The sequence below is a fragment of the Eleutherodactylus coqui genome, chromosome 3 (assembly GCF_035609145.1).
Source record: "Eleutherodactylus coqui strain aEleCoq1 chromosome 3, aEleCoq1.hap1, whole genome shotgun sequence".
NCBI lineage: Eukaryota > Metazoa > Chordata > Amphibia > Anura > Eleutherodactylidae > Eleutherodactylus > Eleutherodactylus coqui.
Genome location: NC_089839.1, coordinates 293,096,160 through 293,116,924, shown reverse-complemented (window position 1 = coordinate 293,116,924; position 20,765 = coordinate 293,096,160). Strand labels below are relative to the sequence as shown.

The 20,765-nt window shown below is 50.3% G+C and overlaps 1 protein-coding gene across 13 annotated transcripts in view; it reads right to left on the bottom strand.

Moving 5' to 3' along the window:
* DOCK7 (dedicator of cytokinesis 7) overlaps positions 1 to 20,115 on the bottom strand; it is a 162,661-nt gene extending 142,546 nt beyond the window's left edge. For all 13 annotated transcript variants that reach the window (XM_066597707.1, XM_066597709.1, XM_066597711.1 and 10 more), the window contains exons 1-4: positions 20,006 to 20,115; positions 4,426 to 4,525; positions 3,072 to 3,247; positions 386 to 454 (exon numbers count right to left, since the gene is read on the bottom strand). In XM_066597707.1, coding sequence (XP_066453804.1) covers positions 386 to 454; positions 3,072 to 3,247; positions 4,426 to 4,525; positions 20,006 to 20,043 — 383 coding nt within the window. In that variant the 5' untranslated portion in view covers positions 20,044 to 20,115. The remainder of the gene's footprint in view (positions 1 to 385; positions 455 to 3,071; positions 3,248 to 4,425; positions 4,526 to 20,005) is intronic.
* Positions 20,116 to 20,765: the final 650 nt, after the last annotated feature.

The window sequence follows — 20,765 nt, the reverse complement described above, 5'->3', positions numbered from 1 at the left end:
GCGGGTCATCAATAGTTTATCGGAGGGTGTCCACCATTCAGGATCCTTGCCGATCAGCTAATTGAAGTGAATGTGGTGTTCGGGTGAGCAATGCTGTCACTTAAGTCCATACCAGGCACAGCACCATGCATTGTATAGTGGCTGTGCCTGGTATTGCAGCTCAGTCCTTTCTAAGAAGAGGCTGCGGAGTTGACATGAACGCCACAGACTCTTCAATCAGCTGATCGTCGGGGATTCCAAACTGTGAGCCCCCACAATAACTACTGATCACCTATCCTAAGCACAGATCATCAATAGTTAAGTCCCGGAGAACCCCTGTAAGGTTTTATACGTATAAGGATGAATGAAATGATGCTACAGATAGGTTTTGTATGCAGTTACTTACTTCCGATTGACGATGGCCCAGTCCTCAGTGTAACTCCGCACACAATCCTTGACATGCGGCTCCATTTCACTATAGGAGAAACAATAAAATCTGTGAGAATTATAAAGAAAACAAAAAAAGATCCGTTAAACACTGAAAAAAAATTAACAACATGTTGCAAACTATTCAGAGTCACATGTGACATAGACTGGATTCACAAGAGCGATTTTCATGTGCGAGTTCTGTCCGATAGCGATATGGACAGAATCGAGGGTTAAAATTCCAAACTGATTTCAATGTATTTATTCACGAGTGATATGTCTCTCGTGAGATACAAAAGTCACTATTTTTGGGTGATTCCTTGTAAGGAACCACCCATAATTTCCTATGGGATCTTTAAAAAAAATAAATAAAAAAAAATAAATAAAAAAAATTCACATTGCGCTTGCATCCCATGCTCTCTGCCTGCGAGTGCATTGCGGTTTTTTACGCACATAATAATCACAAATACATAGATGCAACGCGATGCGTTTTTAAGGAAACCTGCATTGCGCTCACATCCAAAATCCCAGGTTTAAGAGTGCGATATCGGTCCGAGTTTCTTAGACTGATATCGCCATCATCCGCGTGAATCCAGCCTTACACTGAAATCCACATTGGAGAATTTGCTTGTAGTTTGTAACCAAACATTCAGCAGGTTTAGTGGTTTCAAAGTCGTGTCACAATGATAGCATGTTGCATGTAGTGAACTAACCGCATTCACAACAGTGATGTTGGTGTAGCCCCAAGCCTCAAGGTGCTTTTAGATGGAACGATTACACAGGTCAACCTGGATTTTCCTTTTCTGTTTTTGACTCTTGTTTTATATGTAATTTATTCTCCTGAAGAAAGTGCCCTTATGTCCCATTACATCCCAATTTTTAATCCTTTCAGTAACTATGATTGACAAGATATTAAAAAATAAACAATATCTCCAATGAAATAGGAAGACAAATATGTATTTGCAAGTAAACATTCTCTCTAATTTAGTTCATTATCAGTCGGCAGCACGATCCACTATTGTAATGGCGGACATTGGGTAGAAGCTACATCAACCAGTGCTAAAGCAAGATAGGGTAATGCATGTCTAGAAGAGATGAGCGAACGCTCTCAGTTCGGGTGTTTTTGCACTTGAGCACCGCTTTTTCCGAGTAACTGACTACTAGGACGAAAAGATTTGGGGGGCGCCGGGGGTGAGCGGGGGGTTGCAGAGGGGAGTGGGGGAAGGGGGGGGGGGGGGAGAGAGAGCTCCCCCCTGTTCCCCACCACTCCACCACGCCACCCCCAGAATCTTTTCCCCCGAGTAGTCAGTTACTCGGAAAAAGCGGTGCTCGAGTGCAAAAACACCCGAACCGAGTACGCTCACTCATCTCTTATGTCTAGAATAGAGGGTTTCAGTGGATTATTTAATCCGTTTTAGTATATTTGTTGTGCTATAATTATGCAAACAAGGAAGTGTTTGAATGATCCAAATATATTTTGTTACATTCGTGGACGTTTTATGATCACAATGCAGAGACAGAGCAGAACTTCATGTGTTAAAAGTATGTATTTCGCTTATTTTGGAATGAAGCTGGGGGATCAAGATAAACCGTGGGCCCCCCATAAAGTGTGCCGTGCTTGTGCTGCAGAGCTGAGAAACTGGTCAAAGGGAAAGATAAAGCCATGTAGTCTTGGGGTTCTAATGGTATGGCGTGAGCCAGTCGAGTCATCTGAAGATTCTGATTGGCCAGACACTGAAGTCACACTCCAACCTTTAACACAAGATGAACTTACTGATTTGGTCAGAGATTCAGATCTCCCACAGGACGCTTCAGAACTTCTAGCTTTTCATGTTGTAAAGATTTCTTTCATGCGTAATTTTTAAAAAACTTGATGTAATACAGGAGAATGGAAGTCATTTCTGTAATCCATCCCCTCTGAATATACAAAATCAGTTATTGGATCTAAAAAAAAATTTTGTTTGTAGACCTGTGTTATAGTTCAAAAGTGTTCAAACAAACGGAAGTGAACAATAATCGTTCGATCCAACCGTGAGCCGATAACCGAAAGACGAACAATAATCGTTCGCTTTTCATTCATTTTCTGCAGGAATAAAAACCATCGTTGGCTCGTTCGCTTATCATTCGGTTTAACCAGCGCTCCTTCAGCTCCTCTCAGTCACTTATACAGCAAATGTGAAAGACTGAACGATTCTCATAGGACGAGCCAACTATGTATCTGTCTAAACAGACTGCACAAGAGTGAACGAGCTAGCGGGGACATCACTGGCTTGTTCAAACAATCATCTGCTCATCTTAACCCTTTCCAATCCACTGTCTGACCTCTGAAGACATTATGCTTTAAGGCTGTACAGCTCCGATGTTGGACGACGTCCGTCAGGGTTCTCTTACTGTATATTGCCAGCCTCTCTGCTGTCGGAGCCTATCCAACGTGTCGCCTCATGCAGTACTGGCTTTAGCCAGCATATAGCGCCGTTGTATAACAGCAATAAAAGAGTAAGCCCCCTAGGAAAACCAGGATACAAATTGGATTGGAAAGGGTTAAAGAACCCTTATGTCTAATGGGTGCTGGAAACCCTAAATTGCACTGTAAAATAAGCGCAAAACTGCAAATAAATTGCCCAAAATTTTTGCCGCCATGCAGCCCTAGCCTTACTCAGAATTACCTCTCTTCCGGCACAGACGAGACCACCGTCCGGCATTCTCTTGGAGTGTAGACCACCTCCACATCGTCAGCGGGAAATTCATACAGATCTCTTATAGGGCCAGAGTCATTAACTATAGGATGACTGGTGAGATACTCTTCAAAATCCACAGGGTCGACCACTTCAGTAAGAGGGACCTAACATACAAGTAGAAGCACAAGATACAGAAAAAGTTTGGCCTCCCTCACACAAGTGGGGTTTTTTTCAGCGTTTAACATTGCTTTTTCAGTGCTGCGCTAAACGCTGTACAACGCTGCCATTTGGGGCTTCTCAGACAAGCGTTACAATGCAGTGATTTCAATGCTGCGATTTTAAAGCGATGTCGGTTATATTTTTGGGTTGAAAATGCTGTGCACTGCCCACTGAAATGAATGGGCAGCGTTTTCAGCGCTGATGAAAACATGGCACAACCTGGCACCGCGTTTTTACCACCGTTAACCACACCCTGGTTCTCAGGGGAATGGTGGCCCTTGAAATTTAAGCCTTACCCGAAAATCAGCCGTAACTACATTAGATGGAGAAAAAGCGCAATACCCACCTAGCAGGCGCTGTCTAGGTCCCTTCCACTGTTCTCCAGCGCTCCTGCAGGCTTCCCATTCAGTTGTTAGCGCCGACAGAGCATCTATTGCTGGTAACAGGGATTGATTACCCCTCCTCCAGAAATAAAAATCGCTCTGATTGGCTGAGCCGCGGCGCTCGACAACCAATGAGAACCGGCGCTCGAGAACCAACCAGAGCAATCTCTTGCTGAAAGGCGGAGTACTCAATCCCTGTTACCAGCAAGAGATTGCTCGGACTGGTTGTCAAGTGCCGTGGCTCAGCCAATCAGAACCGGCGCTCGAGAACCAACCAGAGCAATCTCTTGCCGAAAGGTGGGGTACTCAATCCCCGTTACCAGCAAGAGATTGCTCTGATTGATTGGCTGAGCCATGGCACTCAACAACCAGAGCAATCTCTTGCTGGAGGCGGGGTACTCAATCTCTGTTACCAGCAAGAGATGCTTTGTTGGTGTTGACAAATGCAAGAAAGCCTGCCCGGAACTCCGGAGAGAGGCAGGAGGGACCCGGGCGGCACCTGCTGGGGGGAGTATTGCTTTTTTTCCAGCTTCCATGGCTGCTTTTTCATCTGTGCTGAAACCGCAGCTAAAACGCATGCCAGCGCTGCTGAAAACGCAGTAAACGCAGGGTTGAAAAACACTGCGTTTCTGCAAAGGCCTGTATGAGGGGGGCCTAACAGCGACCTCAGCTGGGACGAACGCTGCAATACTGACATGCAGCTCAACCAATGACAACAGAGAGCAAGTGCTGACACTTACCGAGGCGTGATGCGACCCACCACCAACGCTCAGGTTTTTATGAAGCTGCGGAGACCCATATTGCCCTGAGATTTGTTTGCGTACCTCTGCGGCCACAGTCCTAAAAAGGAGACATTAAATTCATTAAATGCAACGAAAGGGCTTATTCACACAAGTGATTTGCAGGTCCATGCTAAAATGGACTACAGACAGAAAGTACACGGACTAATTACAGTAATGGCGCTATGTAAACCTGCTTTTTTTTTTTATACCAAAAAATAAATAAAAAATAAAAGAAATAAATAAAAATCACAGCATGTCCTATTCTGCTTCAATTTTTATTTCAGGACTTTAAAGAACTAAAACATATATGTTAGACAGATGGAAGCGTACGGCCTGAGGCCGGAATCACATGGCCATAGGGATATAATGCTGTGCCAGTCACGTAGGGTTTTACCGCTGTGGAGCTGGCCTATGGCAGTAATATTGTACTGCGTATAACCGCGTATCTCACACACGCTGTCATGCGCAGTCTTGATTTCATTGGGACCTTTACTGCCGCACATGCCGTATGATGCGAGGCTTGCCATTGAAATCAATTGGTAAAACTACCAATCCTCTATCGCGCGAGAGGATCGGAACTTCGCTGATGCAACTCGGTTTTGCCTGAAAACGCCTCCCATCCGTGGTAACTCGCACGTTCACGAGCGTGACATCAGACCGAGCTTCATGGCCCGATATTGCGCTCGCCCGCGTGTAAGGAAGCCTAACTGGTTTTGGTGTGAATCGTGGAAAATCTGCAGCAAATTCGCCAGCAAACTGTTAGCAGGCGAACTGCGCCAGATTCAGGCAGAAATGGTCTCAAATCCTCAACATTTCAGCCAAATCTAATCATTCTGACTTTGTTAATTTATACAATTTGTACAATCGGTGCCAATTTTGTTGTCTTGTGTCAAATTTCCCACGATGCATTGCGGTGCCAGTTGCAAACTGCAGCAGAAAACAGTCTTATGCCCGTTTTACACTTAACGATTAGCGTTCAGATTCTCGCTGGATCGCGCACATCTAAACTATAATCGTTTAGTGCAAAACTACCAGCGCCAATTCCTTCGCTTACCATTTGTCATTATTTAGACGATCGCCCGTGTGAACAGGCAGCCATTCATCTATGAGCGACTGCCCGTTTACGACGAATAAAGGCAGGCGGCTGGAAGTAATCTCCGGCGAGCTCCGTCTCCATTCACTGAGCGATCATCACTAGGGTAACCGTTGGCCACATTGTCCCATCTAAAGGGACGCTTTACAATACATTTACGGGGTCTTTTATACACTTTTTTGGAGTGTCTTGGCTTCACAGAAAGAGAATTTGGCTAAAACGAGAAATCAAGCACAACAATTGCGCCAAAACTTGCGTAAACTAAGCCATCGACTAGGTCTCTTTCACGCAGGCGGTTTTTTACAGCGTTAAGCGGTCGCTAAAAATGCTGCACTAAGCCTCCATTCATTTCAATGTGGCTTCTCAGACGACGTTTTAGCGCAACGTTTATAACTCGCTGTATGTTCTATTTTCGGACGCTCGGCTCGTTTTCGACACCCTGCATCGCCCACTAAAACGAATGGGGTGTGTTTAAAACGCAGTAAAACACGGACTCCAGCCTTTTTAAACACTGCTCACTATGCCACCGGGATGGGAAAAACGGAGACGCCATCCGCGTTTTCTCCCTGCCTTGTTAATGCACAAAATATGCAGTAAAAACGCTCATGAAAACGCTGTAAAACGCAGAGTTTGTACCAACGCCTGTGTGAGGGCGCTTTAAGGGTGCCTTTCCACTAGCATTTTTTTAACGCGATTGTTAATGGGACTTTCTAATGTTAAAAACGCATCGCACGAAAATTCCAAACCACAAACTTGCAATTTTTGTGCAATGCGTTTTTAACATTAGAAAGTCCCATTGACAATCGCGTTAAAAAAATGCTAGTGGAAAGGCACCCTTAGGCCGCCTGCAGACGGACGGGTCGGTTCCGGCGGCGAGAATTCTCGCCGCGGGACCCGACCCCAGCACCTGCAGGGAGCAGCGCGTACTCACCCGCGCCCGGCGGCCCTGGATCTTTCATGTGCCGGCTGTCGGCGCATGCGCAGACCCGGCGGCCGGGTGAGTGACGTTTCTGTGCGAGCCCCGCACAGAAATAGAACACGCCGCGGTTTGTTTGCCGCGCGGCCAAACCGCGGCCGTCTGCATAGGAGTGCATATTGTAATGCACTCCTATGCAGGCTTTCAGTGGCGGAAATCCCGCGGGAAATCGCCCGTGTGCAGGCGGCCTTAGACAGAAGTATCTAAAGATGCGCCATACTTATACACTAGCAGAGTCATTTCCGGGAATTGCGTATTTATGTGCGCGAGTCTGTGCTCTACTGTATTTTTTGCACCCATAAATCGCGTGCATTAGCACATGCAAAAAAAAAAACAAAAAAACATGCAACTACGCTCCCATCCATTGGAATTGTCAAATAGCACATATTCAACTAATTAACTTATTTTTGTGCGTAAATGCCTAAGATAATACAGTATGATGCATATTTATTTTTAAAAACAAAAGGCGTGCGCAAAATATACGCCTGTGACGTACGTATTGGCGCACAAAAAATTTGCCTGTGTAATACACAGGGAATAGAACCCATTGATATCTGCAGCATAATCCGCGGATGTGAGCGAACCCGTGGAAGTCAATGGGTTCTATTCTCTGCATATTGCAAGCACAAATTTTTTGTGCGCATTTTTTCCGCAGCACATTGTATTTTTTACGCACAAAAATAGCACATATTGAACTAATTAAGTTAATTGCCCGTTTCAATGAATAGGAGCGCGGTTGTGTGCTTTTTTTTTGCGTGTGCAAATACGCTCAATTTATGGGCGCAAAAAGATCAGCAGAACACACGCTTGTGAGCGCAAATACGCAATGATCATTCCACAAAAAACGTGGCACAAATACGCATACGCCCGTGTGAATCAGCCTTGAGAATAGAAATCCCAATGCCAGCGTGAAGCGGGCCGTGTTCGTATCTGGGAGCTCCCGACGTCGGGCGCAGCGGCCCTTTAAGTGGCTCTACTCTTACAAGGAGCAATTTCCTCCTACCCAGATCTCCGTGTCTGATATTTATGCATTAAACAGATTAATATTAATAGTGACATTCTGAAATTCATAAAAGGCGTAGGCGGGAGAACTGTGAGCGGCAGAACATGCCCACCGGCCATCCGGGCCGCATGTGGAAATAGCAAGGAAAATGCAGCCGCAGCAAAGAAGTCAATAGATCTTTGTGCGATTGTGACTGATGGGATTCGTCTGCCGGCTCCGATGACGAACGGCCGAGTATCGCATATTTACAGAAGCCGTTAAAGTATAATAGAACGAAAACCGCATCTAATAAAATACAAGGTGATCTCACAAAACCATGGAGGGATATGAAGCTAAAGATCATCAGCTTAAAGGGGCAACGCACTAAGTAAGGGGGTCCCACGTAGATACGCCTCATTCAGGGACAGCCATATAACCATAGAGAGAGAAGAGCGAGCCGCTCTGTTCCTGTGCTATCGTAGTATGAAATGCCCCTGCATAGGACTAGTAACCCACAGGAGATCTAATCAGATGGGCTGATGATCGACATAAGAGTCTGATCCCACATAGGTGATCCAAGGACGGAGCGAAGCGCCTGATCCCACAAAGAAGCAGTCATCACCACACCGATGTGGAATCAGGTACCTAGAAGCAATCATCAGGGACCAATGCGATCTGAGGATTGCTTCTAGGTCCCTGACCCCCGCATAGGTGGTCCGATCACGGCCTCCGGGTCCCTGACCCCCGCATAGGTGGTCCGATCACGGCCTCCGGGTCCCTGACCCCCGCATAGGTGGTCCGATCACGGCCTCCGGGTCCCTGACCCCCGCATAGGTGGTCCGATCACGGCCTCCGGGTCCCTGACCCCCGCATAGGTGGTCCGATCACGGCCTCCGGGTCCCTGACCCCCGCATAGGTGGTCCGATCACGGCCTCCGGGTCCCTGACCCCCGCATAGGTGGTCCGATCACGGCCTCCGGGTCCCTGACCCCCGCATAGGTGGTCCGATCACGGCCTCCGGGTCCCTGACCCCCGCATAGGTGGTCCGATCACGGCCTCCGGGTCCCTGACCCCCGCATAGGTGGTCCGATCACGGCCTCCGGGTCCCTGACCCCCGCATAGGTGGTCCGATCACGGCCTCCGGGTCCCTGACCCCCGCATAGGTGGTCCGATCACGGCCTCCGGGTCCCTGACCCCCGCATAGGTGGTCCGATCACGGCCTCCGGGTCCCTGACCCCCGCATAGGTGGTCCGATCACGGCCTCCGGGTCCCTGACCCCCGCATAGGTGGTCCGATCACGGCCTCCGGGTCCCTGACCCCCGCATAGGTGGTCCGATCACGGCCTCCGGGTCCCTGACCCCCGCATAGGTGGTCCGATCACGGCCTCCGGGTCCCTGACCCCCGCATAGGTGGTCCGATCACGGCCTCCGGGTCCCTGACCCCCGCATAGGTGGTCCGATCACGGCCTCCGGGTCCCTGACCCCCGCATAGGTGGTCCGATCACGGCCTCCGGGTCCCTGACCCCCGCATAGGTGGTCCGATCACGGCCTCCGGGTCCCTGACCCCCGCATAGGTGGTCCGATCACGGCCTCCGGGTCCCTGACCCCCGCATAGGTGGTCCGATCACGGCCTCCGGGTCCCTGACCCCCGCATAGGTGGTCCGATCACGGCCTCCGGGTCCCTGACCCCCGCATAGGTGGTCCGATCACGGCCTCCGGGTCCCTGACCCCCGCATAGGTGGTCCGATCACGGCCTCCGGGTCCCTGACCCCCGCATAGGTGGTCCGATCACGGCCTCCGGGTCCCTGACCCCCGCATAGGTGGTCCGATCACGGCCTCCGGGTCCCTGACCCCCGCATAGGTGGTCCGATCACGGCCTCCGGGTCCCTGACCCCCGCATAGGTGGTCCGATCACGGCCTCCGGGTCCCTGACCCCCGCATAGGTGGTCCGATCACGGCCTCCGGGTCCCTGACCCCCGCATAGGTGGTCCGATCACGGCCTCCGGGTCCCTGACCCCCGCATAGGTGGTCCGATCACGGCCTCCGGGTCCCTGACCCCCGCATAGGTGGTCCGATCACGGCCTCCGGGTCCCTGACCCCCGCATAGGTGGTCCGATCACGGCCTCCGGGTCCCTGACCCCCGCATAGGTGGTCCGATCACGGCCTCCGGGTCCCTGACCCCCGCATAGGTGGTCCGATCACGGCCTCCGGGTCCCTGACCCCCGCATAGGTGGTCCGATCACGGCCTCCGGGTCCCTGACCCCCGCATAGGTGGTCCGATCACGGCCTCCGGGTCCCTGACCCCCGCATAGGTGGTCCGATCACGGCCTCCGGGTCCCTGACCCCCGCATAGGTGGTCCGATCACGGCCTCCGGGTCCCTGACCCCCGCATAGGTGGTCCGATCACGGCCTCCGGGTCCCTGACCCCCGCATAGGTGGTCCGATCACGGCCTCCGGGTCCCTGACCCCCGCATAGGTGGTCCGATCACGGCCTCCGGGTCCCTGACCCCCGCATAGGTGGTCCGATCACGGCCTCCGGGTCCCTGACCCCCGCATAGGTGGTCCGATCACGGCCTCCGGGTCCCTGACCCCCGCATAGGTGGTCCGATCACGGCCTCCGGGTCCCTGACCCCCGCATAGGTGGTCCGATCACGGCCTCCGGGTCCCTGACCCCCGCATAGGTGGTCCGATCACGGCCTCCGGGTCCCTGACCCCCGCATAGGTGGTCCGATCACGGCCTCCGGGTCCCTGACCCCCGCATAGGTGGTCCGATCACGGCCTCCGGGTCCCTGACCCCCGCATAGGTGGTCCGATCACGGCCTCCGGGTCCCTGACCCCCGCATAGGTGGTCCGATCACGGCCTCCGGGTCCCTGACCCCCGCATAGGTGGTCCGATCACGGCCTCCGGGTCCCTGACCCCCGCATAGGTGGTCCGATCACGGCCTCCGGGTCCCTGACCCCCGCATAGGTGGTCCGATCCCGGCCTCCGGGTCCCTGACCACCGCATAGGTGGTCCGATCCCGGCCTCCGGGTCCCTGACCCCGCATAGGTGGTCCGATCCCGGCCTCCGGGTCCCTGACCCCGCATAGGTGGTCCGATCCCGGCCTCCGGGTCCCTGACCCCGCATAGGTGGTCCGATCCCGGCCTCCGGGTCCCTGACCCCGCATAGGTGGTCCGATCCCGGCCTCCGGGTCCCTGACCCCGCATAGGTGGTCCGATCCCGGCCTCCGGGTCCCTGACCCCGCATAGGTGGTCCGATCCCGGCCTCCGGGTCCCTGACCCCGCATAGGTGGTCCGATCCCGGCCTCCGGGTCCCTGACCCCGCATAGGTGGTCCGATCCCGGCCTCCGGGTCCCTGACCCCGCATAGGTGGTCCGATCACTGCCTCCACGTCCCTGACCCCGCATAGGTGGTCCGATCACTGCCTCCACGTCCCTGATCCCGCATAGGTGGTCCGATCACTGCCTCCACGTCCCTGACCCCGCATAGGTGGTCCGATCACTGCCTCCACGTCCCTGACCCCGCATAGGTGGTCCGATCCCTGCCTCCACGTCCCTGACCCCGCATAGGTGGTCCGATCACTGCCTCCACGTCCCTGACCCCGCATAGGTGGTCCGATCCCTGCCTCCACGTCCCTGACCCCGCATAGGTGGTCCGATCACTGCCTCCACGTCCCTGATCCCGCATAGGTGGTCTGATCACTGCTTCCATGTCCCTGATCCCACATAGGTGGTCCGATCACTGCCTCCACGTCCCTGACCCCGCATAGGTGGTCCGATCACTGCCTCCACATCCCTGATCCCACATAGGTGGTCCGATCACTGCCTCCACATCCCTGATCCCACATAGGTGGTCCGATCCCTGCCTCCAGAAGCCTCTTCTAACAAAGACAAACATCCAATCCCGGCTATGTTTTATCAAAACCTCAATCAAGTCTGCCAGAAGTCTGTGGAGAACGTATTATGTCTGATGAGACCAAGGGGGAACTTTTTGGCCTTAATTCCAAAAGTTATGTTTAGTGCAAAGCCAACACTGCCATAACCAGAGACCCCCAGACCTGGAGTGAAGATGGTGGGGGCGGCATTATGTGGGGGGCTGTTTTTCTGCTGTTGCAACTGGGGCTTTAGGCCCGCGGGGAATACGGTGCACACATTCCATAGTGTTGCTATGGAAAGCGTAGTCGCCCTGTCTACGAGCGGAGAATCATAGCAATTATCTGCTCGCGGGATTCAAATCGCAGCATGCTGCGATTTGCCGCAATTCTCCGCGGTGAGCCAATCAGTCAGATAGGCTCAGTGCAAAGAGCTCTCAGCTCTCCCCTGCGGCGACTCCCGTGGCAGAGATCTGCCGTGGCATATCGTTACACCCGTAGACAGGAGGCCTTAGTCAACGGAGGGGGTATTATGAACTATTCCAAATATCAGTCCATTTTGGCACAAAACCCTCATGCTGCGAGTAAGACCTGCCCGGCTGAGACGCGGCAGCGGTTGCCAGCAGACGTTTGTATATTTTTAGGATTATCCCACGATAAAGTATTAAAGGGGTTGTCCCGCGCCGAAACGGGTTTTTTTTTTTTCAACCCCCCCCCCGTTCGGCGCGAGACAACCCCGATGCAGGGGTTAAAAAAGAACACCGGAGAGTGCTTACCTGAATCCCCGCGCTCCGGTGACTTCTTACTTACCTGCTGAAGATGGCCGCCGGGATCTTCACCCTCGGTGGACCGCAGGGCTTCTGTGCGGTCCATTGCTGATTCCAGCCTCCTGATTGGCTGGAATCGGCACGTGACAGGGCGGAGCTACAAGGAGCTGGCATCCAGCACGAGCGGCTTCATTGAGGAAAGAAAAAGACCCGGACTGCGCAAGTGCGGCTAATTTGGCCATTAGACGGCGAAAATTAGTCGGCTCCATGGAAATGAGGACGCCAGCAACGGAGCAGGTAAGTGAAAAACTTTTTATAACTTCTGTATGGCTCATAATTAATGCACAATGTACATTACAAAGTGCATTAATATGGCCATACAGAAGTGTATAGACCCACTTGCTGCCGCGGGACAACCCCTTTAAGGATTTTATATCATCACTGGATTGTTTTGCCCTGGGATTTCTTCCTTCATTTCTCCCTATTTCAGTAGATTCCGGCCGCAGCACCAAGAACTGTCCGTGCGCCTTTCTGTGACCCACGGGTGAGCAGCACATTTTTCTTTTTCGTTTTTCCAAAACCTTTAGGCCTCGGCTAAAAAGCTGAAGATGAATATTACCTTTCAGGACGACAACAACCCAAAGCAGAAGAAGATCAAAGATTTGGAACAACCCAACCAAAGTCCAGATCTGAATCCCATTGAAGATCTGTGGTTGACCTGAAGAGGGCGCTAAACACGAGATGACCCCGCAATCTGACAGATTTGGAACGCTTTTGCAAGGAAGAGTGGGCAAAGATTGCCAAGTGAAGATGTGCCCCGCTGATAGACACCGGCCCAAGAAGAATTGTACAGATCACGGGTCACATTGAAGGTGGAAATAATTCTGAAATGTTTCATCTTCGTTGGATTCTTTCAACATGACAAAGCCTGGCATTCTAGCAGGGCGGTGGAGACTTGTTCTATCCACTGAAGGCAACTGTCTCTAGATTCCACATAGGCGATCCGATGAGGACGGTAAGTACCTGACAGTGCCAGGAGCCCGACCCTCCTGCTGTAGACTCCGTGGGTGATATACGGTTGCCCCGGAAGCTATACTGCGCCATTCCATGGCCGATATGAGAATGGGCAGGAGTAAGGAATTGCTTGGCAACTTTCAGATACTGTAGTAAGTTTCCATCCGGTCCTATGGGGCTCCGTAGACAACACTAGTAACACAACCCACACATCTGGAAGCCTAAATCATGGATTTAGAATAGAATAAAGCGTTTGGCCTCCGTCTGGGGAAACAGGATATATATTTTTATGCGATGAGTCAGTAAAGGATTTTTTTTTTTTTAATTATTTCCAAAAGAGAAAGAAGAACTGATGAGAACGAGGAGACGGATACAAAGGGCGGAGGGGAACCACTAGGCCAGCGCTCCGAAATAAAGGGAAATGAGACTAGTGACCTCCACTTGTCATTATGAGGATGGACGCAAGCGGGCGCAATCCAGCCTTCACATACAAACCTTACCCGTATGCCACAGGCTGCCATGCTGAGACTTGTAGTTCTAAACTGCTGGAGAGACACACAGCCAACTACTACTTTATACAAAAAGAGTTGGGATGTTAAAGGAAAATGCCGGGTAAAGCCGACACAGTGTTATACCTGGTGCAGGGCCAGAAGGGGGCGCAGGAGGACACGGGGATTCTCTCTTTGGTGTCCCCTCAGGAACTGGACTGGTCATTATAGGGGCATTAACTCTACAGACATCTTCTGCTCCTCCACTGGCTTGTGCTAATCGCATCATTTCTGTAATATACTTGCACTGTAAATCATGTTTAAAAGTGGCTGCCACTAGGGGGCTCCCTTCTGGCTTCTTTGCAGACCACTCTCTGTTAGACACAGAAAAAGCATGTCCTGGAAAAGCAGAGGGGTGGGCATTCAGATACCGGCTCCCTGCTGATTGGATGAGAGTTAGTGCAATGCAGCGTGGGAAGTAACAGCAAGGAAGTCAGGACAGTGAACTACTGGCAGAATGCTAAACTTGCTACAAGTCCCCAGCCTGAAGGTGGGTTGCAAACAATAAAGCAAGACAAATATGAGGAAGACCTCCTGAAAGTCTGAACTTACAGATATGAAACAGGGCGCAAACAGCAGGAAAGTGAAAATAAGAAGAACCTGATGGATTTTAGAAAACTTGTTAAAATCTCAAGAACACTTCAAGGGACCGTTCACATGCAGCAAAATTGGGGTGGGGAGGGGGATTTTCCACAGCGAAAAATATGCACCATAATCACCAAACATTACATCAAAGTCTGCACCATTGCTGCAGATTTTGACGCAGATCCGCAGCACACCTCATCCCTTCAACTGAAAGGGTTAAATCAGCTGTGGATTCGTCAAAATTGGCACCAAATGGTGCCGATTTTGGCGCCGATCTTGTTGAAAAAAAGCAGTACAGTCCTTCTTCTGGTGTTCGTTGGTTGTCAGAATGTTCATGCAGATAAACCGCAGCATTCACAGCCGACTCAGAGACAATTGGTCCCGCTATTCGTGTTCCTGACGTGCGCATTAAAGGCCAATTTTCCGGTCGTACAGTTGTGTTTGGTGAATCAGGTGGAGATTTGCAATAATCCAGTTCCCCGTATTCTGTGAATTCATGTGACCTGATAAATGAAACCACAGGCCATCCGTCATCAAATGCGGCGATGGGTTCAAAAGTCCCGTAGCAATCATAGTTAGAGACCACGTAGATTAATTTACGTGTTTAGCTTTGTCGCGCTCTTTCAGTTCCTGCACACGTTATTCTGTATGGTTTCAGGTTCAGAGGTTTCTGTATTCGCCAACATGTCGTTCGCCGTACATCATCTTACTCAGGCCGTCTCCAAGTTGATTTTTGAGGGTTATTTGCAATCCGCTGCGGTGTATTACGGATGACTTTGAACGTCCGGAGTGACAGAGGCCTCGGTTTCTTCATGTTTGCGACAGACCCGCTTAGGAGCCATTTCTGAAACAGGCTTTGAATACAACACTTAGTAGGTAGTTTGGTACCTGGGTGCCCCTAGCAACCAATCACAGTACAGCTTTCATTTCTTATACTGCTGAGGGGAAATGAAAGCTGCGCTGTGATTGGTTGATATGGGAAACAGATTTTAGTGCTGTACGCATGTAATACATGACAGAATAGAACATTCTGCGCTTTTTTGGGTTTTTTTTACTACACACATAACATACACAAGTGTGAATAGAACAATGAAAATCAACATCCTTTCATTGAAGCCATTCACCGTACATTGTGTGCGTATACGTTCGTGTGGGACCGGCCGAGGGGATGGGAGGCGGACAGGTTTCCATGGTCCATCCTGTCCAATCTGCGTAAAAAGTAACTTTGTAACTTGTGTTTAATACACTGTAATAACCTGCCGCTGGCAGACGCTACACTGCAATCTATATGGAAACTCTCTGAATGACGATAAATACAGTGACAGCAACCAGAGGTCCTGAAAGAGAAGCAAAATTTGAGATCCCCCGTGACACTGAGAAAAACAGATCTAGGACACAACGGCAGACGTCATGCCTGACTGACTGATCGTTTCCGCCCCATCAACACTTACAAACAAATTACTGCAAGAACAATGACGAGGGGAGCGATACGAGGTTCACTGCTCTCCCCCACATCGCTCGATTTAGGGACTCCATTGCTGTAGAGATTTGGGTCCCAACATCTGCCCAGATTCCTCTCCAATGCCAACACGGACCCCATAAAGCCAGTAGTACAGGATCCGACCGGACCATCGAGCAATCAGTGGGCACAACACCAACCAATGGGGGGCGCATGCAACACAGTCTGTGAGGTGCTGACAGAGCAAAGCATATATACACAGAATACTTATCCTGTACTGATCCTGAGTCACATCCTATATTATACTCCAGAGCTGTATTCACTATTCTGCTGGTGGAGTCACTGTGTATATACATTACTTATCCTGTACTGATCCTGAGTTACATCCTGTATTATACTCCAGAGCTGCACTCACTATTCTGCTGGTGGAGTCACTGTGTACATACATTACTTATCCTGCACTGATCCTGAGTTACATCCTGTATTATACTCCAGAGCTGCACTCACTATTCTGCTGGTGGAGTCACTGTGTACATCCATTACTTATCCTGTACTGATCCTGAGTTGCATGCTATATTATACTCCAGAGCTGCCCTCACTATTCTGCTGGTGGAGTCACTGTGTACATACATTACTTATCCTGTACTGATCCTGAGTTACATCCTGCATTATACTCCAGAGCTGCACTCACTATTCCGCTGGTGGAGTCACTGTGTACATACATTACTTATCCTGTACTGATCCTGAGTTGCATGCTATATTATACTCCAGAGCTGCACTCACTATTCTGCTGGTGCAGTCACTGTATACATACATTACATATCCTATACTGATCCTGAGTTACGCAGTGACTCCACCAGCAGAATAGTGAGTGCAGCTCTGGAGTATAATACAGGATTGAACTCAGGATCAGTATAGGGTAAGTAATGTATGTACACAGTGACTACCAGCGGAATAGTGAGTGCAGCTCTGGAGTATAATACAGGATGTAACTCCGAATAAGTGCAGGATAAGTAATTTATGTACACAGTGACTCCACCAGCAGAATAGTGAGTACAGCTCTGGAGTATAATACAGGATGTAACTCAGGACCAGTACATGATAAGTAATGTATGTACACAGTGACTCCACCAGCAGAATACAGAGTGCAGCTCTGGAGTATAATGCATGATGTAACTCAGGAGCAGTACAGGATAAGTAATGTATGTACACAGTGACTCCACCAGCAGAAAAGTAAGTGCAGCTCTGGAGTATAATACAGGATGTAACTCAGGATCAGTAATGTATGTACACAGTGACTCCACCAGCAGAATAGAGAGTGCAGCTCTGGAGTATAATGCAGGATATAACTCAGGATCAGTACAGGATAAGTAATGTATGTACACAGTGACTCCACCAGCAGAAAAGTAAGTGCAGCTCTGGAGTATAATACAGGATGTAACTCAGGATCAGTAATGTATGTACACAGTGACTCCACCAGCAGAATAGAGAGTGCAGCTCTGGAGTATAATGCAGGATATAACTCAGGATCAGTGCAGGATAAGTAATGTATGTACACAGTGACTCCACCAGCAGAATAGTGAGTGCAGCTCTGGAGTATAATACAGGATGTAACTCAGGATCAGTACAGGATAAGTAATGTATGTACACAGTGACTCCACCAGCAGAATAGTGAGTGCAGCTCTGGAGTATAATACAGGATGTAACTCAGGATCAGTACAGGATAAGTAATGTATGTACACAGTGACTCCACCAGCAGAATAGTGAGTGCAGCTCTGGAGTATAATACAGGATATAACTCAGGATCAGTACAGGATAAGTAATGTATGTACACAGTGACTCCACCAGCAGAATAGCGAGTGCAGCTCTGGAGTATAATACAGGATGTAACTCAGGATCAGTACAGGATAAGTAATGTATGTACACAGTGACTCCACCAGCAGAATAGTGAGTGCAGCTCTGGAGTATAATACAGGATGTAACTCAGGATCAGTACAGGATAAGTAATGTATGTACACAGTGACTCCACCAGCAGAATAGTGAGTGCAGCTCTGGGGTATAATGCAGGATAAGTAATGTATTTATCATTCTTGCACTGCTGATGACTATTATGTCTGTAGAGGTATATAGTTACAGTACAGTGGTGTTCTATCAGTCCCACATACAGTATCCAGAAGGTCTCAGCGCTGGAGATATGTGGTATATAGTAATATTTACGCAGGTGGAGGCTACACAGATTTCATTCTACTCTCCTTGGTAACAGTTACCGACACACGGATGTATTTTCCTAATTTTCCTTCTCCACAAGCACCCATTCATTTTTTTTTTTACTTGGTAAAAACAATTATCAAAAACCGCAGCATATTTTTGGTTGACAATAACGCGCCAATGTTGTTCAGCACATGGACAGCGCATGGATGGGATGTCCAAGTGCTGTTCAGTGCAAATTGCGCCTGAAATTCTAAGGCGCAGCTTTTTTTCTCGCCCCCATGTGCCTGCACCCCAAGGCCGAGTTCACATGGGGCGAGGTTGCCACGGAATTTGCGCGCTGACTTTCCGCCGGCAATCTTGAACCCAAGCAGCAGAGTGGATGAGATTTGCAAAAATCTCGCCCACGCGCTGTGGCCAAGCCGCGCTGAAACTGACATGCCACGCCTCAAAGCCCGGCCTTACGGGTCCCCACCAACCTGTGGGGGGGCAAGCATGTCGGGAGTTGTAGTTTTGCACCCGCCGGGGCTCAGGGACACTGAGGGACCAATAAGACCGCCAGCGGCCATGACAGTAAGACCCTTGATAGCCGCACACACCGCAGTGGTGATGGGAGCTCGGCGCTCTCGTTCTCCTCCTCGGATTTGATGACAAGTTATATATGAGCCCCAACATGTCAGCAGAACCTTCCCAGACATGGAGAGAACAAAGGAGCCGCGGCCCCTCCTTATTGTGGGCGGACAACGTCTCATACACCCCAATAATAAACAGCAGTAATAATGATGGTGACAACCGCAAGGCTCCAGCGACAGGAGGAGCAGTAGAGCCCCAGCAGATCATTAGGGAGCATTATACAGGCAGGGTGTCCTATTATGGACTGGGGAGGCGGAGCTATCCGGGGTTATTACCGGGTCTGATGAGATCTGGGGGTTTTAGAGATATTATTGGGGTGCACTTTGTTTTTATTACAGGGGGGTAATGATAGTGGGGTGCAGCTGTCTGGGGTTATTACTCAAAAGCAATATTACTATCTCAGGTTATTACACAAGAATAATATTATGGGGGTATGGAGGGGACATTATTGGGGTGCGGGCATCAGAGTGGGGTGTATATAATTGGGGCGCAGATATTTGGTGTTATTTCAGGGGTGTGATTGTTAGGGAACAGATCTCTGGGGTTCTTACAATGGTGATATTATTGGGGTGCACAACAATGGCATAACTGGGGTGTAGATCGTAACTGCGGTTATTACTATTATTGCAGCCGTGATATTATTGGGGTGCGATAGGTATTATACTGATGATATTATTGGGGTGCAGATACTACTTAGGGTTATTACAGAGTTGATGCTATTGGGGTACAAGCATTACAGCGGTATGACGTTATCGGGGAGAGGGCACCACAGTGGAGATCTTATCGTGCTGGCATCATAGGAGTAATATTGGGGCACAGGTATCAAAGTGGGTACATCACTGGGGTGTTGGTAGTACGGTGGGGATATTATCAAGGAGGGGGGGGGGGGGGGAGTGGAGTGTTGGGAGCACGGGGTGAGATTATTGGGGGGCGGCAGCAGAGAGCACGGTGGGAATATTATTAGGGGGGGGTATTATCATGGGGAGGGTAACACGATGGGTATATTATCAGGGGCAGGGAGCACTGGGGGTATATAATCGGGGGGAGGGTGGATATTAATCGGGGGCGGCCAGCACAGGAGGAATACCAGGGGGAGAGTATCATGGTGGGGATATTATTGGGGGCGGGGAGCACAGGGGGGATATTATCGGGGGGCTACCAGGTTCTGGGGTCGCCATTGTCCTCGTCCCCCCTAGGATAACACAGTAGAGCCTCGGTGCTTTCCTCCCCCTCTCCCCGCACACAATGCCCGGCGCCCGGCCTGACAGCAGCACAGAGGAGGGGTCGGTCGGGCCTGTCAGCAGGGGCGGCCTGCGCCGGGAACTGGCTGGGATTCCCCGCGGCCCAGCCCATCCCCGGGGCCTCCTGTCAGACCGGTGCGGTGATGGCGGCGACCCCCGGTACCTGCTGATCTTCTGAGCGAAGGCTCTGCGCTCAGCCATAGCGGCAACGGAGCGGCTCCCGGCGGAGGGAGGATAGGAGCACTGGGGAGCCGAGTGCGCGCTGCTACGGAAGAATACGGCAGCGGCCGGCTACCGTAATGTCTGTAAGAGACGCGCACAAGAGAGCGCAAGATTGTCCTAAGCACAAGTACTACCCCATCATCCTCAGCATCCTCCCATCATCATCAGTGTCTGCTTTATAATACCCCACATCACCATACTGTATAATACACACTGATGACGTCATCAGTATACGAGATAGTATAATATATATAATCACACAGTGTAATAATAGAGGCGGTATACCGTATCACCAGTTATTATACGTGCTGTACATTATAATATAGGATACTATGAGGCTCAGTTATCATGTTATTACGCCAGTTTCTTGCATAAAAAGGCCGCAGTTTTTTACAGTAACTTGCGCCTCTTCGTGTATTCAGCGCTCCGTGCGCCTGGCGATATTGTACTAATCCCGTTGCAGGAAACGCCGGGCGGAGGCTTCATTCACACGGCGAACGTAATATCGCAAAAAAAACTCCGGCCGACATCGCGCTTGTCAACGTGTGATTTTCACGTACACAAAAATTCCATGAGTTTCCCATCCACTTCAATGCGAAACACTGCAAGACATCGCGCGCCATACAAGGTCCCAGTAAAAAAAAACGGCGCCGCGCTCCGAGGGAACGCCCAAGGATGCGACGCGCTGCGATTTATTTCTC